Source organism: Triticum dicoccoides, chromosome 7A (assembly GCF_002162155.2).
Source record: "Triticum dicoccoides isolate Atlit2015 ecotype Zavitan chromosome 7A, WEW_v2.0, whole genome shotgun sequence".
NCBI lineage: Eukaryota > Viridiplantae > Streptophyta > Magnoliopsida > Poales > Poaceae > Triticum > Triticum dicoccoides.
Genome location: NC_041392.1, coordinates 9161307 through 9185584, shown reverse-complemented (window position 1 = coordinate 9185584; position 24278 = coordinate 9161307). Strand labels below are relative to the sequence as shown.

Sequence of the window (24278 nt, the reverse complement as noted above, 5' to 3'; positions counted from 1 at the left end):
CCCGCCGTCACCCGGTCTCTCGTCTCCGGCGGCGGTCCGCCTCCATTCGCCGCTCGTTCGCTTCGCAGACGCGTTCTCCCGTCCGCCTAGCGGGCTCGCTGGGGAGAGCGGCAGCAGCCATGGCCATCGGGTCTCTCGTCGCAGCCGCGTCCAGGTCCAGCCGCCACGCCCTCGCCTCCGCCGCCATCTCCCAGGTCAGCTTCCTTCCCGCCCGCGCGTTCCTCTCGGGGCAATTTCTCCACAGGGGGTCTACAGCATCCATCTCTGAACTGATCTGATGTATCTGCGCCTGCGTTTCGCGGTCTCACCGCGCGTGGATGTGGCCTTGATTCGTTGGTCAGGCGGCTTACAGGGCGCGCCAGCACGCCGGAGTGCCTCCTCTGCTCTCGCGGCTTGCACCACTCGCCCGCGCCTTCAGGTACATCTCCTGCTGCTATCTCAAGTCTCTCATGCCAGCCTGCCTCTTGCTTGTGGAAAGAGCTGAAAGAATTTTCTTTTCGTGCTATATGTGTGCAGCTCAAGCCCTGCAGCAGCCGATGTCGATTCAGATCTCCCTGTCATGGAAGTGCAGGTGTGTTACTCCCCTCCCTGAATCTGTCATGTTGTGCTAATTGTGTGTGAGTGTAGGATCCGTCTGTGTATGAGTAGCAGCTAACAGAATATGCGTGCTTTGCTGAGCCGGCAAGTGAGGCCCTGACTGATGTGTATTTTTTTTTTTTGACCCGGGCCACAACCCCTTTCCATTAAATGCATAACGGAAATACAAAGTTCAACATTCAGCGAACACCAGCCCAGCATAAGCGATTACAGCATAAGGAAACGAGAAAGGGGTAAGGCGAGATCAAAGCATCACTGGGAAACCCACTATGAGCACTCGTCAACGAGCAGCCCATCGCGGGACGAAATGACTGATGTGTATAGTTAGCTGATATCCATATGGATATAGTTTAGCACAGAGAAAAAATAACACCTCCTTTTCTTGGTCTGGATAAATGCAAGTACAATAGATAATCAAAGCTAGCATATTAGAATAGCACCAGAAAACCAGAATGATATTACCAAGGGGAGATTGTGGGTCTATTCTACCCTGGCAATACATTGCATTTGTTAAATTGAACCACACACCATAATGTCTTAAATTGTGTACTTTGTGGACGTCATATGAGCTTTACAGGCTAACAGCACTGCACTACTTTCTGTGTATATAACTATATATAATGAACTATCCACGAATACATGCATTCTGATATTGCTAGACATTATCCGCCTTGTACTTCACCAAAAACAGAGCACAGCAAACAAGGATTGGGTATTCATGCGTGTAGTGGACTATCTTTCAAGACAGCATACCACCATTACAACTGGATTTTCATATGCCTAACAACAGAGAAATTTGAACTCATTCTTTATTGCTAGGCCAGCATGCAATGCTCATATCGCAGCATCTTGCATCCGATAGTAAACGGAGGAAACGGTGTCAATAGAGAATAGCATGCTATATCGTGTAGCTGAAAGTTTGAAATCTTACATAAGTGTTGGATGGCTGGCCTGGATAAAGAAGAGTTTAAAAGTGATGGTAGAGAAAAGAGAGTAGAAATAGTTCAGTTGATTCAATTATCACAGTAGTCAATCAGAGGTAACTTTTCCATTAATTAAGTTAATACAAAATGATCTAGCGTCCAAGTGCTGAACTAATTCAGGTCAAACATAATTAAAACCACATCTGCTATGTGACCAAATATGTAGAATAGCAGCAGAGGTTTTAACATTTTCTTGGCCGAAAGTTTTTCATAACATTGTAAATAGAAAATAAAAATAAAACGGAAGTAACTAAATGCTACCAGATAGAAACATGCTTCTACTGGTTGTCCATATTGTATCCATTGAATCTCATATCGACAGTCTGCTACTAGTTTAGAAAACAGCAGACATTCTGTGAAAAATATCATGTAGAGATGATGATACTTGAAGAATTGAGAAGAGATCAGAAAAAAAAAGTGCTTACACTTGTCACGCTAAGCCATGACATATCAATATATATCTTCTGTAACCGTCATACAGATTCAACTTAGCTTTTTGTATATGTTTTAAAATGGGGAAGAATTAGAGAAAAATGTAAGAGGGTTATGCAGTGACAAAGTGTGGTTAATCATGTGATGTTCAATTCATCTAATGTTGTGATTTCGTTGATGATGCCTTCAATTGGTAGTGGATTAGTACTGATTTATGGTGGAAATTGCTAATAAATAATCTGTTTGTACAGAAACGGCGGGTGGGCAAAAAGGCCAAGGGCGCGAAAAGCGGAAAAGCCATGATGTTCCCACTCCATTTCCACTATGAAGATGTGTTGCGTGAGGATCTGTTGCTCAAACTGAACCACACCAACACCATGGAGGTCCCTGGGTTGTTTGAGATCCGACTGGTGCCCAAGTCTACCACCGGTGCCAAAATCCAGTTTGGGAAACTGGCCATGGAGATTCTGTGCGGCCAGAGGTGCATACAGGCAGAACTGCCTGCCCATCTGAAAGGGAAGGCGACCAACGCATACCTGGGGTCCCAGAAAGACGCCGTGTCCCTGAGGCAGAGCATCATCCGAGGGCACGGGATGTACAACTTCCTGGTCAGGGTCCTGACGGTGATGTCTATGCTGGACTCCAAGGTGGCGATCGAGCAGAGGAACTGCGTAAAGTTCTTCATGGCCACGGAGTTCTGCGAGTTCTCCCCCGAGATAGAGGACCACTTTGAGATCTTTGAGACCATCGGAGGGTTCAACGTGACCATCGTCACCACGGCCTGCTCGAAGGAGGAGACCTCGCTGCTGTGGAGCGGCTTCTTGCTCAAGGATGAAGGTGAGATCAGCTAAGTAAGATGCTGGAGTGAGATCATGAGCATTGTGACTAAAGACAAACTCTGGTGGAAGCTTCTATCGTTTTGTGATCCGATCTTTGCTAGCTAGAGTCAATGGCCAGCTTTTCTTTCTAGAGCAATCTTGTTCCGGAATGAAACTGAGTTCCCCTGTTATGTCTATCTTCAGAAGAGGCTCGTTTTTCTTCTGATATGCAGAGATTCATTGGTTTCTACGGTTTCAAAAAAAATTCTAGATGGTGATCCTCCTAGTTTTGTATCCTGATAGGCTTTGGTCATCCTCTTCATGTGAAGAGAACTAAATAATAATGCATTTGATTAAATCTGCGACAAATATGATATGGCTAGTTTGCTATACCTGCAGCAACCCTAGATGGATATGCATCTAGCCTTTTCCCTCATTATTTCGGTCATGCGTTGTCATGTGGCATGTTGGTCTCCATTTTGTTTTTTTATTTGTTGTGGATAAATTTTAGCTATATATCTGTAGCGCAAACTGAGTCGACAGCTGGCCGCTGGGTTTCTATGCTGCTGCTGCAAGTTTGTAGCCATGCTCAAACTGATGTCTTTTTTGTCTAGTTTGTGAAGAGGGGGGGCGTTGTTCACCGTAAATGATTTGTTTACTAGGTTCATTTTTGTGAATGTAACTATCTACTCCGTCCGTTCCATGACATGTCAGTTTTGTTCTGACTTCTGAGCCAAACCTTGTGAACTCTGACCAAAGTTTAGCGAGAAAATACCATACCAAATTAACGTCAGCTGATAAATCTTCAACCGTGTTTCCCTAGTGTATGTACTCCCTACACAAGTCTCTAAAACGTCCTATATTAGTTTACCGAGGGAGTATTTATTTAGGTATTTTAGATGTTCATATCTTTTCAATACATCAAATCAACTGTAGCATCTAGACTGGGGATTTCCTGCAGCCTGAGCAAGAGCAGAGCCTTGACATTATGTCCAGAAAATTATCATGTTCATTTCTGTGCAAGTAATTATCATGTTCATTTCTGTGTAAGTGATGTTTGCCGTAAATGATGGCGTTGTCTATCTGTTTCATTTCTGTGAACCCGATCATCTAGTTCCTCATGTCTGAAATCAAGACGTGTTAGCTTTGTTCTAAGTCGGCTTCTGTAAAGTTTGACCAAGTTTATAGAAGAAAAACATATCTCTGGTCTAACTCATGAAGTAAATCACGAAATACGTATTACACCTTATAAACCAACCGTGCGATAGCTGGCCTCTACAGAGTTTTCAATACACAGGGCCAACATTCAGAGCCTTTTGCAATCCCATGCTTTTAAACAGTTGGACGACAATTCATATTGTAAAAGTGCACCAGAGAATATTGTAAATTTCAGATGGCCAGCCTGCCTTGTTGCAAATGCCACAAGAGGGGATGTAAAGAAGCATGCATACAGGGTCCATGAAGAGCCTGCATCTCCTGTACATTTCCATCTCTTCGGTTGATAAAAGTCACCGGGTAAACTTACAACACACACAAAAGAGAATACTCCAGTAAATAAGACCAAGGCTCCAGCCCAAGAGGCAAGCTTAATTCTTAATCAGTTAAAACAATCGCATACAGAGTTCAACAACAACAAAATTCTCATAGTATCACATAGAAAATACTCGCTCCGTCCCATAATGTAAGACGTTTTTTGACACTTATGGGACAGAGGGAATAGCATTTATGACCCCTCCAACTGGGGCTGGCCCCTTTGCTCGAGCGTTCTAGGCTTCACCACAGCGTTCCAGTTGAGCGGGCAGCAGCGCGCCAGCTCTCACTAGTAGTGTACTTCATGAATTTAAGTTCCTAAAAAGGGTAGGAGACACACGGCTGAGAAATAGGCGTCTCAGTGATATGGATAAAATGCACAACAGAGACAGCACTGGAGTGATTGTCGGGACCATGAGCCACTAAAACTTGGTAAAAGAATTGATCAATACCTTTTGCTTAGCTGTTGTATTGGCAACTAATTCTGGATTTGTCAGCGGAACTCTGTCACAGTTGCGTTAGAACATTCATTAGCCAGAGCAATATCCTCTCTCTTGGCATGTTCTACCAGAGTTGCTCCGGGACGGTTGGGATGGGCATCTGCTTCATTCCAGGCTTTGTTCGAGCGTTCCAGTCGAGCGAGCAGCAGCTTGCCAGATCTCACCTGTAGTTCTTCATGAATTTAACAAGTTCCCTAAAAAGGGTAAGGCACGCGGCTGAGAAATAGGTTTCTCAACGATTTGAAGTTTGATTTGTTGCCTTTCGAGATCCACCCTGCAATATGGGGTCAAAAAGTCAAAAAAATGGATAAAATGCATAACAGTCAAAGCAAAGGAGTGATTGTTGTAACCATGAACCACTAAAACTTGGTAAAAAAAATGATCAATACCTTCTGGTTAGTTGTATTGGCATCTAGTCCTTGATCTGTCACGGTTCTGTTAGGACAGCCGTCAGAGCAATAATCCTCCCTCTTTACATGTTCTACCAGAGTTACTCTGGGACAGTTGGGATTGTCATCTGCTTCATTCCTGATAGTAACTTCTGCGGAAGCGATATCAGAAGATGCCGCGCCCTGTTTGTAGAGGTGAATTTGTGCATTTTTCAGTCTTGGGAGGTGCTCGATACCCAAGAAAAACCCATAAGCATTAACCATTGATACACAGTAGATTAGGCTAAGATCCTCGAGCATTGGCAGTGCCCCTTCCATAAACAGAAGGTTTCCCGATGGCAATACAGCAGCATCGTAAACAAATTCCTTCAAATGCTGGAATCCTCTGCCGTAAAAAATAAGCCTTTCTTTTCTGAAAGTCCGGCATGTTAGCCTCAGGTGAAGCAAGGCAGGCATCTCTCCAAGTATGCACAGATCCGTCTGCGTTACTTCCACTATATTAATTTCTAGGTATGCAAGACTGGTCAGTGCTGGTGAAATCCAGCATGGAATCCACTTGAAACTGTAGCAGCCGCTCATCTCAAATCTTTGGAGGGAAAATGGCAGAGGGAACCATGATTCTAAGAACTTGACATCACCAGGGCACTTCCTCCATATCCTAAAAGACTGTAGCTTGCAGCTACCAAGCTTGATTAATGAGGAGAGGAACCTGTCTTCATGCCACTTGTACTCGGATCCTATTCCCCAATACTGTACATCGAGCTCATTCAAATTGGTCAAGTTACCGAGTTCCTCTAGTGCACCAACAGAACCCGAGCTGATACCACAGCCCAACAATACCTGTAAGTTCCTCATATTCCCGATTCCATCTGGTATCTTTATTCCAGGCATTACATAATCTGTTGAAGCGATAAGATGTTGTAGCTTCGTAAGGTGGACAATTTCAGCAGGCAACTCTTCTACATGTGTCTCCCTAATATCTAGGGTCTCTAGATTATGTAACATCACAACTTCTGATGGTAGATGTGATATCCAAGTGCCCCTAAGGCTCAGGTACTTTAGTTGGAAAAACTTGCCAAGACCCTTCATGTGATACTTTTCCAATCCATCACACCCTTCAAAATCTAGTACACGCAAATTTTCAAAGCAAGCAAGACTAGGCAAGTGTTCGATGCAACTTGATGATGTTACTGTTAAAGAGCGAACATGGCTTAGATCTTCATTTGCCAATACAGATGCAAGATTCTGGTCAATGTGCTGGACTGATAGCCGTCGAATACAACCATGGCGATTTACCAAACCAGTCTGCCTGCTACGAATCACCATGACAAAATTATCCTCAGCTGACTTTGAAATGATGAGTTCAAGCATCATGTTATGGACTCGACATGCACGAGCCTTACCATCATAGCGGATGTCCACTGCTTGAATCATACTTCTATTGATAAACTCATAGAAATACCACTCTGCGACCTCTTGCTGACTCTGCCCATGATTTTCAGAGATAAAGCCTTCTGCTATCCACCGCCTCACTAATCTCTCTCTCTCAATCACACAGCCCTCAGGAAAATTACTTAAATACAACAAACAAGTCTTGAGATTATCTGGAAGAGCATTGTAGCTAAGGCATAGTATTCTGTTCATTTCCTCTAGACCTATGTCTTTGTCCAATGCACAAACTTTTTCCCACTCCTCTTTGTTAGCTGGCCTATTTGCCAATAAACTAGATACACTGATAATTGCCAACGGCAGGCCTCCACATTTTTTCAAAATTTCATTTGAAACTTCTTTCAGCATATCGGGACTATCCTTGGACCCAAAAATTCTTCTCAAGAACAATCTTTTAGAATGAAAATCACTTAAGGGTTGCATTTCATACATGCGGTCATCTTGACCCATACAACATGACCTTGCAACTTCAATAATGCGTGTAGTAGTTATAACTCTGCTAGAACAGTTATTCTCTGGAAAAGCACACTTGATAATGTTCCATGCCGATATGGACCATATATCATCAATGACAACAAGATACCTAGTATTAGAAAACAGATTCAATTATTATGCTAAGTAATTCAGATAGAAAAGGTAAAAAATCCATAAAACTCCAATGGGTACTCAAATACTCCCTCCGTTCCAAAATAGATGACTCAACTTTGTACTAACTTTAGTACTCCCTCTATTTTTGTATACAAGGCCACAAACCCATATTACAGGTACCAAGGTAAAAATCAATGCAATGTTTAAGTCAATGTTGCAAGCTAGGTTGTCAGCTTGTTTGTCGTGTTAATTAATGAGGCTTTTCTCTACCACGCACAACAAGATAACCCTCTTACTCCTCATTGGTTGATTAATGTTGGGAATGCAAGCCAACCTTCTCACTCCCGCATGCACGCAAATGATATTAATGTCCCCGGGTGCTAGTACGAGGCAAACACCATTAATTTTGCCTCGATTAATGTTAGTGGCCTTGTATAGTTGCAAATTGTAATTTTGATAGTGGCCATGTATACAAAAATGGAGGGAGTACAAAGTTAGTACAAAGTTGGGTCATCTAATTTGGAACGGAGGGTATTAAGTGCATCATGCTATTGTTCCACTGTTCCTTATATTTCCATATCCAATTTTATGCGTACATCAGTATTGCATCCACTTAACTGAAGTTCACAGCATCATTTAACAACTAATATTTGTTTGATAAGGATGGGTAGTTATCAGATTGTTACTATTAAGTTGCATCCACTCAGGAGCCAAAGATGATACGTAATGGTGGGCAATATACTTACTACAACTCACCTCTAATCTTCCTCATACCAAGTCTTGGAATTTAGTTCAGTTAGTCATTTTGCATATCTGTTTAGTGCTTCTAACTAACACCGATTTCTTGATGTTTTTTTCTTTTTACCTCCGATTATAAGTGCACAGTAATCAAGGCAATATTATCGATAAGACGAGAACATAAGGAATAGTTATTGGCTATTTGGCTATGCATACTTTCATATGACAGAAGTTTCCTGCATTGGACGTTTTTAGCCATATTTCAGAAGGGTAATTCAGGACCAAGGTGTATACAATATTGTACTCATCATTTGGACATTATAGTACTGCATAGGCCATGATGTAAAAAACTAAAGTAATGCTAGAATCGTAGTGGTGTTCGTTGAGAAAAACAATTGTACAAGCAGTAACTACAGTCAAAATCAATGAGAATACGCATGAGATGATACATGTTTTGCAGGAAAGAATGTGGGCTGAAATTACCTCTTATCCTTTAGCAGTTTTCTTAGCTCTCTAATGAATCTCATTTTGTCCCAATTGTAAGTATCTTTCGTGAATCCATGGGGAGACACTTGGGAGATCAAGTTCATGAGAATTTTCTTTATATCTGGCTTTTGTGAGACTGATACAAAAGCCTGACAATGGAAATGCCCTTTAGCCTTGCGATACACCTCATTCGCTAGTGTTGTCTTTCCCAATCCACCAAACCCAACAATAGATAACATCCTGCAATGATGCTTGGCCGAGCTGTTTCCTACTTCGACCGTCCACTTGGCAAGATCATCTCTTGGACTGTCAATGCCCACAAGGTGTGCAGAATCAACAAAAAGAGCAGCCAACTGGGGATCCACGGTGGAATGGCAAGATGTGATGCAAGCAGTATCATCCATCTTGTAACTACTCGCTTTCAAGTTCTTGGCACGATCTTTCAGCTCATCGATTTTTTCTGCAATTTCATGCTGAGATCCAAGCGTCTTCAGCTGGCAAGCAGTCTTGCCGAAGATCTGCTTGAATCCGCCATGATGTCCGCCATTGTCGAGCTGGTGAATGAACTTATCAATGTAATCCTCTGCATCATAGGAAAACTCCCTCAGCAACGATAGCCATAACTTCACCTGGACATCTGGATCTTCTAGCATCGTGTACTTTCTTACCGCCGTATGCATTAATGTCAGCTCAGATTTGAGGGCACTGACTTCATGGAGGACACCTTCCAAGTTGCCATACTCCTCGCTGAGCAAAGCATTGAGCTTGTCCAGTAGGGGATCCAAGGTGCCATGGGAAGCGCTCACCACCGCCATCGATCTCCCGATTCCACTATTCTGCATATTATTCCGCCATTGCTCTTCTTGTGCTAACACCTCCATCAATGTCCCTATTTGTACATCCAGCACTCCGTCTGTCATTTCATCTTGTTGTTCCACGATACACTGTTCTTGCTCTTGTGTCAGCACCTCCATCGATCTCCCTATTTCTCCATCCCGCACTTCCTCTCTCACTTGTGTCTGTGTGCTTGAAGTGGAAACAACTTCAGGAAGAGGATCAAGCAATTCCTCATGAATCTCGTGTTGTCTTTCCAGAGTTAAGTGTTCCCGTTCATGTGTCAGGACCTCCATCGATCTTTCTATTAATTCATCCTGAACTTCCTCTCTTGTTTGTGTCAGCACCTCCCTTGAGCTATCTGTTCCACCATTCTGGCTTCCATCTCTCATTTGTGTTTGTGTGCTTGGAATGGGAATAAGTTCAGGAAGAGGATCAAGTGATTCCTCTTGTATCTCATGTTCTTCTTCCAGAGTCCAGTGTTCTTGTTCTTGTGTGACGGCACTCATATCGTCCTCACCATACAAAATCCGATCTACACATTGTACTGTGATTATAGGAGCGCATGGATGATTGGCAATGGCGCCCCTCAATGCCGACTCCGCGTACCTTTTATCAGATTCATCCGCACCAGTGCCCCCAACTTTTGCAGTTATCTCTTTAAGTTCTATCAGGTACTCTAAGCCAGCAACTATCTGGCTGTATTGCTCCATTCTATTAGCATTGAATGCTAGCTTAAGCTCCCGGACGCTAGGCATTGATCCTATCAGAAATGCCAGGCATGGGGCAGCACATGTAAACTTGAAGTATTTGAGAATTGAGAACCCCTCACTATCAAAGACGACCTTTCCTACAGGGGCAGTCCAAACGTACAGCGAGAGAGCCATGAGAGCTGGCAATCCTTTGAGGATATCAATATCTTTCCTCAACAACTTCCTAACTGAAATCTTCAAAATGCAGAGATTGCCAAGTTCTTTGGTCCACTCAGGTAGGCTGGCAAAGATGCAACAGCGCCCTGACAGCTCAAGCCTCTGAAGAAGGGGCGGGGGAGAGGACACGCTGCTCAAGACATCGCCAGAAATACCCAAGATTGCACCACCAGCATCGTCTAAAACATCTGGATGAGAGGAGGCTGCACGTATTAGAGTTACATCTGCATGAGAGGAGGCTGCACGTACTAAAGTTAAAGACTTGAGGTTGCCGAGTTTCCGGAGAATTGAGCCCAGGCATTGCATATTGTTCTTCAGATTGTCAGGGTCTGATATGTTAGACCAGGTGAGATGAAGGTCTTGGAGATTGTTCAGCTCGCCAAGGCTCTGTACATTCTCTATTGAGTTCTTGCCGAGATCAAAATAGCCCAGCGTGTGAAGTAAGGGCAAGCAACTAATATCCGATGGCATATCACTTACTGGTGCATGCAATTCCAATGTCTCCAAGAATCGTAGCTGCTGAATCTCGTCTGGCAAATGGACAGTGATGTTGCAATCAATTTTCAGATACCTCAGCTGAAACAGTTTGCTAATTCTAGTGAGGTCAAATATTTTGCTTTGATCAGCCCAGATATGAAGAATCAGAACTCGAAGCAGCTTATATTCCACAAAGGAAGGCACACAGTTCAAGAAGCCAAAAAATATAAGCGATCTAACTTGAGTCATCATAAAGTCTGCCGGTATATTAGCACATTTTGCACCACCGAACTGGACAGACAGTCGACGAACCTTGTCAGGAAGACCTGTAATTGTTTGAAAACAACTCACAATAATGATGAAATTCTCCTCCAGAGATTTGTACCTAATAAGATCTAGTACCATGTGGTGAACTGTACATGTCAACACCTCATCGTTATAATTTCTGTCAAGAGGTTGGATCATTCCTCTACTCACAAGCTCATCAAAATAATGCCGTGCAATTTTCTCCCTGTCTTGCCCTTCGCCGATAAAATCTTCAGTTATCCATTGCGTCACTAATTCGTCCTTGCTGATAGTGCTTCCCTCTGGATACATAATAAGATATAGCAAGCATGTCTTCAAATATGGTGAAAGATTATCATAAATAATGTTCAGAACTTCTTTCAACCCTTCCGAACTAGGGTCTGTCCTCAATCTCAAAACAGAGGGTAAAGAATCTCGTATGTGCTTCCATTGATCAATGTTTAATTCACATGCTAACATGCTGGCTATATTTTCAGTTGCTAATGGTAAACCTCCACATTTTCGGATAATCTCATATGTAACTTCTTTGAAATCTGGAGGACAACCATTTTCAGACCCAAAAACTCTACCGAGGAATAACTGTCTTGACTGATCACCGTTAAGAGGACTCATCTCATACATGTACTTAAACTGATACCTACTGCATGCCAATGCTACATCCTTGATTTCCGTGGTTACTATTATTCTGCAGCAACAATCACCATCAGGGAAAGCACGGCTAATAATATCCCATGTCGAGGAGGCCCATAAGTCATCAATTACAATCAAGTATCTGCAGAATATTTTATTCACAATAAATATGTTTGTCAAGCTGACAAAAAAGAAAGAAAGAAGTATAGCCAAAATAAAATAAATAAATTAACCACAAATTAAAAGGAAATTGGTATTATTGTTAGTAATCTTAAAGTAAGAAATACTATATCCTAAGGAAATTGGTATAGCCAAAGGAAGATCAATCAGGCAGTGAAGTAAACAATCGAAACAAGTAATTTGCTACACCGGAAAAAAAGTATTGAAAAAAAACTTATGCTCTTAAGATTACATAAGAGGCAACTTTGTCTATTCCCCTGGGCTCTAGATTGGTACATGTACATGTGTGATAAGGAATCCAAAAATAATGGTTTACTTTTCCCAATTCATCAACTTCCTGCAATCAAAATTCATGAAGAATAGAAAATTGAAAAGGTTTATTTTTCCTAAATCCAACCCAAATAGCCTCTTAAGATATACAGTAGTGCTTATTTGCTCAAACATTTATCATTGTTTTTCAACAATGCACCGTTTGTCCAGTTAAAAGACATGTACATGTACCTTTTGCATTCCAGATATTCTCTATTGTTAATATACCTTTTGCATTGCAGATATTCTCTGGGATGGTCAATAAGGTCCTGCACATATTCCTAAATGTACATATTCAACAATGCAAAAGGTACATGTACATATTCCTGATGGACCGGTGGTGAAAGCACACTTGATCGTGTACATCAGGATTGAGCATAACAACCCTGATGCACAAACTGAAATGTACATATTGTTGAAAGGTACTTATGCACATCAGGAGTATTCAGTACTAATAGAATATGTACCTTTTGCATTGCAGATATCCTCTGATATGGTCAATAAGGTCCTGCACATCAGGAAAGCCATGAACCGGCGGTGCCTTAATTTGTGAGAGCATGCTGGAAAGCATCCTCCTCATATCTGGATTTCGAGACACCCGCACGAAAGCCCGGCACTGGAATTTCCCCCCGAAGTTACGGTAGAAGGTTCTGGCAAGTGTTGTTTTGCCAACACCTGCAGATCCAAAGATAGGTACCACCTGAACTAGTTGCTCTGTATCTTCACTGTCAAAAGCCAGCAGCTCTGCAATCTCTTGGTCGTCTAAAGCCATCAGTTTGACAAGCTTATCCATGGACTCCTCAAGGCCAATAAGTCCGAGGCTCTTGGAGCGGCTGACATTGACTTGTCCAGATTCAGGTCTGATGGTTGCTGGTCCAAGCTGGAAACTTTGGCGTCTTTGACTCGCATCCTTGGCACGAGCACACAGATCTGAGAAAGCTTCTGCAACCTGGCGCCGAAGCTTCAGTTTTCTGGGGATCGAAAGAATGAGGGTGTGAAGAGCGCTTCTGCCGGCGCCGGCGGAGGAGCGCGGGACCTCGTTGAAGAAGTCCTCTGCGTCGTAGCGGAGCTCCCGCACCTCCTTCATCCAGCACCTGGCCGTGAAGCTGGGGTCGTCCGCCTCCGACACGATCTTGAGCTCGGTGAACAGTGTCTCCAGATCTTCTTCGAGGCGCCGGACCTCGCCATCGCTAACCCCGTCGGGGAGATTGTTCGTGGCAGCCCTGAATGAATGGAGCTGCCGGTGGAGGGGGCCAAGCGAAACAGTAGCAGGAAAATCCATGGCCGCCGTCCCCTGAAGCGAGAGCGACGCAGCATCCAGTTTATCCGCCGCTGCCGCCGCCGCGGCCGCCGCCGCCTGAAGCCATGCGGCGATATACCGGAGCACCACCTGTAGCCAAGCACTGATAAATCGGAACATCGATCCCCGCCTGTAGCTGAAGCAAGAACAAGACAGCTGTGGTAGTCATGGGTGAGAAGCGAAGCAGCAGCAGAATAAAAAGAGGGCGGAATTACCTGCACCAAGAGATTCCGATTGAGGAGCACGAGGTGGAGCTACGCCATGGCAGCACAGGTGTGGTGAACGGGACTCATGGAAGAAGAAGAACCCAAGAGAGAAGTCAATGTTACCCCTAACCTGTCTCACGGTTCAGATTACGACCCCTAAGAGCATCTCCACCATATAAAAATTCAGAGCAGTGACTCCCTACTATACCTGGCCATGGAAAACCCGGCCCGGTCTTGCCCATGGGCCGGGCCTGGGCCTGAAATCTGAACCCAAAGGCTGGGTTGGGCCGGGCTTGGGCTTGTCATATTTGCATTTTAGGCCTAGCCCGAGGCCCGACGGGCTTTTTCTTTGAAGGGATAGGTCTGGGCATGAAATCTAGGCCCGGACCTAAGTTTTATGCTACGGGCTTTATTAGGCCCGGCCCGGTCAGCCCAGTCTTGCCCATGGGTCGGGCTTGAGCTTGGCATATTTGCGTTTTAGGGAAGAGGCCCGGCCTGAGGCCCGACGGGCTTTTCCTCTGATGGATCGGGCCTGGGGCTGAAATCTAGGCCCAGGCCTAGGTTTTCTGCTACGGGCTTTATTAGGCCTGACCCAATTTATGGCCAGCTATATTCCCAACTCTACCCGCCGGCACAACTTCCATACAGGTCGCCCTCCCAACTCTACCCGCCGGCACAACTTCCATACATGTCGTTGCCTCATGTCCTATTTTTTGGTTTTTTGCTTCTGCTTTTGCATCTTTTTCACTTTTAAAAAAAAGCACAAAAACTCCTAAATATGGACTTTTTGCTTCGGCTTTTGGCTTATGAATCAATATCTTTATTTTATTTTTTTGAAACAGAGGCAAAAGAATTGCCTCATCGATTAATTAAGAAGAAGAAAATTGCCCGGTTAATCCAAGGAAAATCGGGCTAAAACCGATACAATCAGACCATAATTGGGTTACTCACCAATCATGACCCCATGAGCACACGTGCAACCCGCCAACCCCTCCTAACACACAATAACTCCTCACACTTGTACACCACAATTTTGAATCCGACAAGAACATCCCAACAAAAGATAGTGGACCACGCTGAAATCACAATGACGACCCCAAACTGTGAGTATGAACCAAGGGACCGGGAATCATCCATTAAGCAGCTGCGGGCGCCTTACCTATGGCGCCACTCTTCTTGCCTTTGCACCTTAGTGGCTTCTCCATCACTATACCGGTCCGAGGGCAATCACTCGCCTTCTTGTATTTGCCCTTGAATGTCGTTCCCGTCAGGAGGCAAGCAATCGCCCTTCCAGTTCCAGGGCTAACAGTCTCCACGCTAGCGAGCAAGTCACAAAGCTCTTTTGCAAAGAGAGCATTGGAATTATCCGTCGGCGGGGGTGGACTGGGAGTAGAAGCCACATGTGAGCGCGCAGGCGAGTTCACCTCACTCAGCTCACATGTCAAGGTTGAATCATGCCCCTCGCACGTGGTTGCCTGCGTCTCCACCATCATATTCTCCACTGATAGAGGTGAATCAGAGCTCGCACATAACACTTGAAGCTCGGGCATCACCTGCAGCACTGGAGGCACAACCACGGCAATGGTCCCGCCCTTAGCGGTAGACATCAAAGTGGCCAAGGCAGACGGCGATGATGAGTTGTCCATAGCTCTAGGGGAGAAACAACCATAGAGCTCCGCAACCCTATTCTCCACTGAGCCACCAACATCAACCTCACTAGGAGGATGTGGCGTAGGAGCGGATTGCAACACAGCCGGCACAAGAGAGAGCTTTTCCAGAGCAGCCTCCGCTCGCTCCAGAAAGCTCCCAACACGCACCAGGAGCTCAGCCTGGGCTGCTAGAGTGGACTGGAGCAGTACATCAGATGGGGTTGCCGACTCAGCATGAGCGGAAACGGCCGATGCCCAGGACCTGCGGTGAAGCGCCTTGGAGGGGAGCTGGGATTCCATCGGGCCATCACAAGGAGCTGGAGCTCGGCAATGCTCGGTGTCGAGGCGAGACCGTGGCGGCATGGCAAGGCATGCAAGTGAGCTGAATGGATGCCAAGCATTGCGACACCCACGCGCCCAGTGGCCGTTCTCCAAACAGCGGAAGCACCTCAAGGGATCTCTGCAATCAGCCGCTTGATGACCAAGAGCAAGACATCTGCAACACCTACCAAAGAGCCAAGCCGGAATGGGACGAGGGGGCAATGCCGGAAAGCCGAAGCACATATTTAAGAGTTTTTTTTGGCCTTTTGTCAAAATGGAAAAACTAAAAAGCAGAAGTAAAAACCCAAACAAACATGGCCTCATTCCCCCTCATCTTCCCTGTTTGATGGCTCCGTTTGGTAACAAGAGGAGCAGAGAAAGGTCCATCTTATCAGGAACCAATCCACACACCCCTTTTCACTCGCTGTAGGCCGCCAATTTCAATAGAAACCTTCCTCAAATCAAAGGGTTAGATGGTAGGAACACTAGTGTTTCCCTTGTCAACAAATTGATGGGATTTTGCTGCGATTGGAAAAGAGGCTTTGTTTCAAGGGATAAAAGGACAAGGAGAAAACAAATAAATCATGGGATTTTATTGCAGACTTTGTTGTGACTGCAACAAAGGCCTTGTTTTAGAAGGAAAAAAAGCGGCCCCGGAAGATTGCAACAAGGCTCCGGTTGCATAGGGCCGACCGTAACACTAGCCTTGTTGCAAAGACTCCCTTAAAAAAAGCCTTGTTGCAAAGACCCACGCTCACATGGGAGAGATCAGGCGGCTATTCGGGGCTCCATCCAACAGCGGGCGAGACGGTCAATCTTTTTACATTATCACTCGATGACACATGGCACTGCCCTTATGTTTTCTTTGGTAAGTCAATGAATGCTTACCAAATAAAATACTTTATTTACACAATCACATTCATATGGATAACGTAAATCACGGGCTAATCTATTAAAATACTATGCTCCCGTTGCCACACACAGATGATTGTGTAGTAAGAATAAAAAGCAGCAATAGAAATGACTATCTCTGTCCTAAAACCAACAATTGTAACCAAGTAATCTACATAACTTTGAAGAGATACATCGACCCAGCACAGAACAGTAGTCAGTGAAGAAGAACGTCAGGCCTTTTAGGGTGGCTCCTTGCAGCTTCCTTCCATGCATCTTTTGTTCCTTGGTCGACTGCAGAATGCAGCCTGACTTCCTTTAATCCTTCTAGGCGTCCGATTTCGATGCCAGCAAGACCATCTAAAGATTCACAGATCATATGAAGCGAAGTAAGATGTGGCAGAGCTCCGGTCGTTACAGAGTGCAGACTTTTCACGCCGACGAGCCATATGCGCCGGATGCTTGGGAAGTGCTCGTGGCGTATTTCGAGAGGCCCGATGTTGTCTTCGATCAGCTTCAGATACTTAAGTGTGTCCAGACGACTCCCAGATAGAAGAACACCTCGGCTTAGGTTAGTCGACGACAGACACAGCTCCTCGATTCTGTTCAGCTTGGTAACAAACTGAGGGAATCCGCTGAGGTTGCCGCGCAGCTTCAGCGAGGCAAGACTGCCAGGGGCTTTCAGAGAACCCAAGAATGGGTCTGAGCATTCTTGGAAGTTAATGCATAGGGAACGATGAGGCCATTCGTTCCCATCACGAATGAACATCTTGATGGCTTCCTCAAGTTGGTCCAGGTTTCTTCTATTTGCGGTGGATTCGCACCATATTTTCACCTTCCTCAGCCGCTTCATGTGCCTCATCAGCTGTGGAAATCCTTCGCTCTCTCCCGTAACAAATCCTGAAAGTGTCTCCAAGATACTTCTCTTTGACAAGTACTCTGAATTTATCTTTCCGCAGTCACCTTCGATAAGCTGAAATTTGCCATGGAGATGTTTTAATTGGGGGAGCTGGATGACTTCTATGGGCACCTTCTCTATCTTGGTTCTTCTCAGGTCCAGTGTCTCCAACCATTGCAGCTTGGCAATTTTCTTTGGAACCTCACTAATGCGCCCCCCGAGGCTCAGATATTTCAGAAACACAAGGTTGCATATGTTCTGGAGGTGCCCGTCATTCAGACCATCACATTCTTCTAAATCCAACACTCGCAGTAGGTCATACTTGGCAAAATTCAATGTAGGTCCGTGTTTAGCAGCATCCCCGGTAGGGAATACCGCCAGGGTCCGCAGACGAGATAAGCCCTTGGGCAGTTTTTCAGCACAGTAATCATGGAGAGAAAGTCGGCGAACGTAGTCCCATTCTCCGGCCGTCTCACTCTCACCACAAAGCAAGGTGATGAAATTTTGAGACATGGACTTGCGGACAATGTACTCGAGCATCATCCCAGGAGGTTGGCATCTCTTCACATTCCCACAGGTGCTCACTTCCGTGGACTGAATGATACTACGGTCGATCAGGGTCTCCAAATTCTCAATTGCGATGTCTTGGGGTGTGGTGCTCACTGCATCCCCTGGTTGTACATGTACAAGTCCTTCCGCCAGCCACCGCCTGATTAGAGGATTCCGCCTGACACGATGGCCACGCGGGAACATGCAGAAATATAGCAAGCACTGCTGGAGAACAAGGCTACATAGACTCTCGTAGCTGCTGGCGAGAACCCCATGCATTCTTCCCAATGTGTCCTCACATCTTTCTGGAGCACAAAGCTTGCGGCAGGCATCTTCACATTTACTCTTGGTCAGGTCTTCTTCACTCTTCAGAAACTTTGCTTTGCTTTCAAGGGCAAGCGGTAGGCCGCCACATTTCTCTAGGAGGGCAGATGCTTTCAACTCCGTTGCATCAGCAACGGAATACTTACCCTTGGAAAATACTTCGAAGAACAACTTTCTTGAATCATTGTCATCAAGTGTTTTCATTTTGTACACACGGCCATTGGCAGAGCTGCAGCGTCTTGCTATTTTCTTAATGGTTGTCGTCACAATAACTCTGCTGTCCACTCCGTCATCCACAGGGAATACAGATGTTATGTTGCACAATTCTTCTGTTTGCATGCCATCAATTACAATCAAATACCTACAAAACGTAAATTGAGGAAATAAAAATAGTAAGTAATATATCCCTTCTCCTCTGCAGCTAAATAGATCTTGAGACGGACTAAATAGTAAGTAATATACTAACTAAACTTACTCTCGAGACTGACCGAACAATCAGAACTAGATCTTACAAAACAGAGTTGAGTTTAAATGTTTCCACTTAGATTTCTATGTCAGAATTAATCACTTCATACATAATCCTACAAAAGATGGCCCAGAGCAACTATTCTTGTAAATTATTGGTTACATATGAAGAACTCATTTAGCTGTTGAAATTACAGTAGTATAGATTTACCAAATTAATCCATAGCACGGAGTATCTTTTATATGTGTAAGCCGTGAACCTGTATATATGTGTGTAGAGAAAATTAATCAACAAAAAAAAAAGAGATCACCTTTTATTCTTCAGGTATGATCCTAGACGTTGTTCGATGAGCGTTGTATCACATACACCTTCCAAGTGAGTGTCCTCCTGAATAGCCTTGCCCCTGTCAGCTTGCCTCTTCATCTGGACACTCTTGTTCTCATCGACTTGTGCGGCGATCTTGGTGCTTGTGGAGATACTCACATTCGCAGTAGCAGTATGTATGTCTGCAGACTCATCTTGGACAGAAGAGGCTCGCACCATGTTTGCCACGGTGAACGCCGGGGACAAGATGTACAGCAGTATCGTCGCGAGAGTCCACCAAACTGCTTGGAGGCACTGGCGCCATGTACTGCCGCCGTTGGCGACACCGGCTGAGGCACTCTCACCATTCTGGACTTCCTCAATGCCATTCTCCTCGACCTCTGGGATGACGCAGTTGGATTTGTAGGTGGTCGTGGTGGTCACAGGTGCAGAGTCAACCTGCCGGGCCCTGTCGGCGGAGGTGCCCGCACCATTCTGGAGCACTTGATCGAGCATCTCCTTCAGAAGCTCTGGCGTGCCCTTGCCCGCGGCGCAAACCCAAACCCGCAGAGGGAACAGGCGGCGCACGTCGCCGTGGTCGAACACCTGGTGGGCAAGAAGAGTCTTGCCCAGGCCATGGAAGCCGACGACGGAGATCACCCTGAGCTTCCCCTCCGACGGCCCCCCAGGTTCCCGCACGAGCTCAAGAAGCTCCCCAAGAGGCTCGTCCATCCCCACGGCCGCCGCCGGAGCACCGCACCGAGCGGCAGGGACCGGCGCCCCGCCGCCGTCTGGTATCGTCCCCTCCGCCGCCGCCTCCTCGATGTACCGCTTCAGGCGCCGGTGAATCTCCTCGGATCTGGCCTTGAGCTTGCGGATCCTGAGGGAGAACAACGTGCGCGTGAACACCGTGCTCCTGGCGGCGTGGGCGGAGCGGCGGAGGAAGCCGGCCTCGCCGTCCTCCGGCGGCATCTCCTGCCGCAGGAAGCGGTCGACGCAGTCCTCGATGTCGAAGGCGAAGAGCGTGAGGTCCTGGATCCACGCCGCCCGCAGGTGGCTCGTGTCCCTGCCGCCGCTCCTCCTGCGGTGGTCCTGGATGGCGGCCTCGATGTACCTGAGCTCCGACTGGATGGACCGGACGTCCCTGCTCCCGCCCAGCGCCGACAGGGCCTTCGGCAGCGTGGTCTTCAGCAGCGCGCAGATTATCGCCGCCTCCATTGCTCTCCCTTTCCTTGGCCGGGAATCACCGGCACGGTCAATGGCTAGCTAGCGGGGGAGTGTGGCCGGAGGAAAAGGGGATGAGAATGGGGGAGGGGAAGCCACCTCGCAACACTCAGGTCAACGAGTCAATGCTAATATTACTTCATCATGACATGTTGCTAATAGATTTTAACACAGTAACAACGCAGACGATTATTTATATAAATATACACTCATCTCTATAAATGCACACACGCACATCTTATATTTATAGACGCCTTCAAGAGACTAAGCCGGCATATCATTTTGAGATTAAAGAAGTCATCACAGGAGCATATGTAGTCGACAGTTAATATCCAACAAATAGCAGTGACGCGGTAGTAGCGCGGTGGCTCGATGCATTGTCTTCTGCCCTGTAGACCAGGGTTCGAACCCCAGCTTCTACCAATATTTTCCTCCACCTTTTTCTCATGACTTATTCCCACCTACTTTAGGCCTACATGGGCCAGCCAGCGGACTTAATGCCCTGTTTTTTTTTCTTTTTTCTGGTCTTCTCTTTTCTCACTTCTGTTTTTGTTTTCTCCTTCTTTAAATCAATTTGAGATTTTCAAGTATTAAAAAGTTGCGAGTTTCAAAAAGCTGTTTGAGAAATTATAAAATGTGTGTGAATTCAAAAAAGTTCAGGAAATCATAAAATTTTCGTGGTTTCAAAAAATGTTACTGATTTTACAAAAATATTTGCAAATTATAAAAATAATTTGGAAAGAAATGTCGTTAAATAAAATCAAGTTCATGATCTTGATAAAATGATCGTGTATTCAAAACATATTTGTGAATCTGAGTCATCATGAAATCAAAAACTATTCATGCATTTCAATAAATGTTCGTCTAAAAAACAAATGTTTGTGAATTTAAAAAAATGTCTAAATTTAAAAAGAATGTTTGTCGATTCAAAAAACTCTTCCTATTCAGATGTATTTTATATCTAGGATTTGATTAATTTTGGAAATTCTTTATATGTCTTGGGGTTGGCGAGTAGTCCATGGTCGATGAGATTTGTTTTCAAAGTTTAAAACATTCCCTTGCGCGAGACAATGACAAGTGTGTCGTACAGTGACAAGCCCATTTTTTACCACGTTGAATGCATTGCGATCACGTGGATATTGCATCCATCATCAACGAGAGTGAGAAGAAAGATAATTGGCAACATGATGAGCCATCGTGTTAAAATAGAGGACATTCATATGTCGGATATTGACCAACGTGTAATTTTTTCTTCCGTTGCAACGCACAGGCATATTTGCTAGTATATAAATATACACTCATCTCTATAAATGCACACACGCACATCCTATATTTATAGACGCCTTCAAGAGACTAAGCCGGCATATCATCTTGAGATTGAAGAAGTCATCACAGGAGCCTATGTAGTCGACAGAAACGTCTCCTCCTACTAAACAAATATCGTCAGAAAGTCTCGAATAAATACAGAAAAATGCGATCACCAGTGTCAAGTTTCAGACTTAAACCCAGATGGAATGATTCCACCACAAAGAATCTATCTATGTGATCTAGGCTCAGTTTGTCGTCATGATATTTCACAAGCATCTAAAACATTATAACATTCCCAAAGCCATAAATCATTTATGTTATTATTTTTTCTGGTGATGATCGCAAGAAGGAGTTCGAGCGATGGATTAGAGAAATAGAGCCAGTTTGGTTGATGTCCTGGACACCACGCCTAGGATATATTGTTGTCTGACATGTGCCTAAGAACTTCAAAAAATCTGCCTGGTCAGGCGAGCATAAAAAGTGCCCTGTTTTGTTCATGGCCTGGCCTGATGAGCGCTAATATGTCATTTTTTTTTCTCTTTGACACAGCGATTTATTTTCTCCCCTGACTTTCTTGAGCCATATGATTAAACAGGAAGTGGATCCTTTAATATTCTCAAGGGATGTCACGAAGCTATAGTAAAATGCGTGTGTAAAGCGAAGAAGGGATGTCATGGTTACTGTAGCAACTAATGTGCGGATTTACTGTAGCATGTACAGAAATAAATCAAAATATAATTTTATTGCACCATAATTTTGTTTGTATGTAATTTTTGTAAATGTATACAGTAGATTTGTAATTTTCAAATTAATTATAATCATTTTAGGCTTAATCATATGAATGTGAAGAAGGGATGTCACGGTTTTTTTAAGAAAGTTCAAGCTTTATTCATTAGAAATAATCATTACATCGTTTATGAGGATCGGTACAATTGCATTATGTGGTTCCTCAAACCAATCATAAATGAAAGAAAATCTAGCCAACTTGGCAAGTTCATGAGCAACTTTATTTGCTTCTCTATTATAATGCTCGAATCTAGAAATAGGAAAATCGCAAGCTAAGTGAAAACAGTCATCAAAAATTGCACCAACTGCCCCCGACGATCGTCCTCCTTCGTTCATGGTCTCGATCACCTCCATATTATCCGAGTTAATAATTATGCGATTACAACCTGTCCTTTGCGCAAGCGATAGACCAAATTTTAACGCCAAAGCTTCAGCCATCAACACATCTGCACACCAGTCAATCTTACCATTTCCCCCACCGATGAACCTACCTTTGTCATCTCTTAAGACAGCCCCGATCGTACCCCTGAGAAGGTCGTGGTCAAAAGAAGCATCAACGTTAAGTTTAACAAATCCTGTCGGGGGGTTAGACCATCCTCCTCTTTTCATGGAAGCCTTCGGCGAGGAGGCATTAACAAAATTGGCAGCGAGAGCGCGTATCCCCATGGATATCTGTTGTGCATTCTGAGTAGTCTCATTGTGTATCAATGTGCACCTTTCCCACCACAAGTACCAGGCTGATATGGCAATCATGTCACGCACATTACGAGTGCCCATAATACATAGTTCCTGATCTGGTAATGAAAGTAAATATTCCAAGATTGCCTCACCCGCATAGTCTATTTTACAATCTCTGTTGATAATATTGTTGGGTAACGTAGTAATTTCAAAAAAATTCCTACGCACACGCAAGATCATGGTGATGCATAGCAACGAGAGGGGAGAGTGTGATCTACGTACCCTTGTAGATCGACAACGGAAGCGTTTGGTTGATGTAGTCGTACGTCTCACGGCCCGACCGATCAAGCACCGAAACTACGGCACCTCCGAGTTCTAGCACACGTTCAGCTCGATGACAATCCACGGACTCCGATCCAGCAAAGTGTCGGGGAAGAGTTCCGTCAGCACGACCGCGTGGTGATGATCTTGATGTACTACTGTCACAGGGCTTCGCCTAAGCACCGCTACAATATTATCGAGGACTATGGTGGCAGGGGGCGCCGCACACGGCTAAGAATATGATCACGTGGATCAACTTGTGTCTCCAGGGGGTGCCCCTGCCTCCGTATATAAAGGCTCAAAGGGGGGGTGCGGCCGGCCTAGAGGTGGCGCGCCAGGAGGAGTCCTACTCCCGCCGGGAGTAGGATCCCCCCCCCCAATCCTAGTTGGAATAGGATTCACGGAGGGGGGAAAAGAGGAAGGGGGGCCGGCCCCCTCTCCTTGTCCTATTCAGACCAAGGGAGGGGAGGGGCACGCGGCCCATCTCTGGCTGCCTCTTCTCTTTTCCACTAAGGCCCACTAAGGCCCATATATCTCCCAGGGGGTTCCGGTAACCTTCCGGTACTCCGGTAAAATTCCGATTTCACCCGGAACACTTCCGATATCCAAACATAGGCTTCCAATATATCAATCTTTATGTCTCGACCATTTCGAGACTCCTCGTCATATCCGTGATCTCATCCGGGACTCTGAACAACCTTCGATACATCAAAACGTATAAACTCATAATATAACTGTCATCGAAACCTTAAGCATGCGGACCCTATGGGTTCGAGAACAATGTAGACATGACCGAGACACGTCTCCGGTCAATAACCAATAGCGGGACCTGAATGCCCATATTGGCTCCTACATATTCTATGAAGATCTTTATCGGTC

At 45.0% G+C, this 24278-nt stretch overlaps 3 protein-coding genes across 5 annotated transcripts; 1 reads left to right on the top strand and 2 right to left on the bottom strand.

The window, feature by feature from the left end:
* The first annotated feature begins 6 nt into the window (after nucleotides 1-6).
* On the top strand, nucleotides 7-3220 carry LOC119329887 (60S ribosomal protein L5, mitochondrial-like). Its single transcript, XM_037602984.1, has 4 exons — nucleotides 7-194; nucleotides 342-418; nucleotides 517-571; nucleotides 2264-3220. The coding sequence occupies exons 1-4, from the start codon at nucleotides 120-122 to the stop codon at nucleotides 2861-2863; spliced, it is 807 nt and encodes a 268-aa protein (XP_037458881.1). The 5' UTR covers nucleotides 7-119; the 3' UTR covers nucleotides 2864-3220.
* A 988-nt stretch (nucleotides 3221-4208) lies between these two features.
* LOC119331959 lies at nucleotides 4209-13815 on the bottom strand. Of its 3 annotated transcripts, XM_037605137.1 has the most exons (6): nucleotides 13691-13815; nucleotides 12643-13611; nucleotides 8508-11828; nucleotides 5250-7281; nucleotides 4813-5134; nucleotides 4209-4678 (listed from the first exon to the last, which is right to left on the bottom strand). In XM_037605137.1, exons 2-5 carry the CDS (start codon nucleotides 13593-13595, stop codon nucleotides 5093-5095), a joined length of 6348 nt encoding a protein of 2115 aa, XP_037461034.1. In that variant the 5' UTR covers nucleotides 13596-13611; nucleotides 13691-13815; the 3' UTR covers nucleotides 4209-4678; nucleotides 4813-5092. The 3 variants fall into 3 exon arrangements, with proteins under 3 accessions (XP_037461034.1, XP_037461035.1, XP_037461036.1); XM_037605138.1 differs by having other exon boundaries at nucleotides 12643-13815; XM_037605139.1 differs by lacking the exons at nucleotides 4209-4678; nucleotides 4813-5134 and having other exon boundaries at nucleotides 5220-7281.
* A 2642-nt stretch (nucleotides 13816-16457) lies between these two features.
* LOC119330663 (disease resistance protein RGA4-like) lies at nucleotides 16458-20409 on the bottom strand. Its single transcript, XM_037603780.1, has 2 exons — nucleotides 19090-20409; nucleotides 16458-18674 (listed from the first exon to the last, which is right to left on the bottom strand). The coding sequence occupies exons 1-2, from the start codon at nucleotides 20298-20300 to the stop codon at nucleotides 16760-16762; spliced, it is 3126 nt and encodes a 1041-aa protein (XP_037459677.1). The 5' UTR covers nucleotides 20301-20409; the 3' UTR covers nucleotides 16458-16759.
* Nucleotides 20410-24278: the final 3869 nt, after the last annotated feature.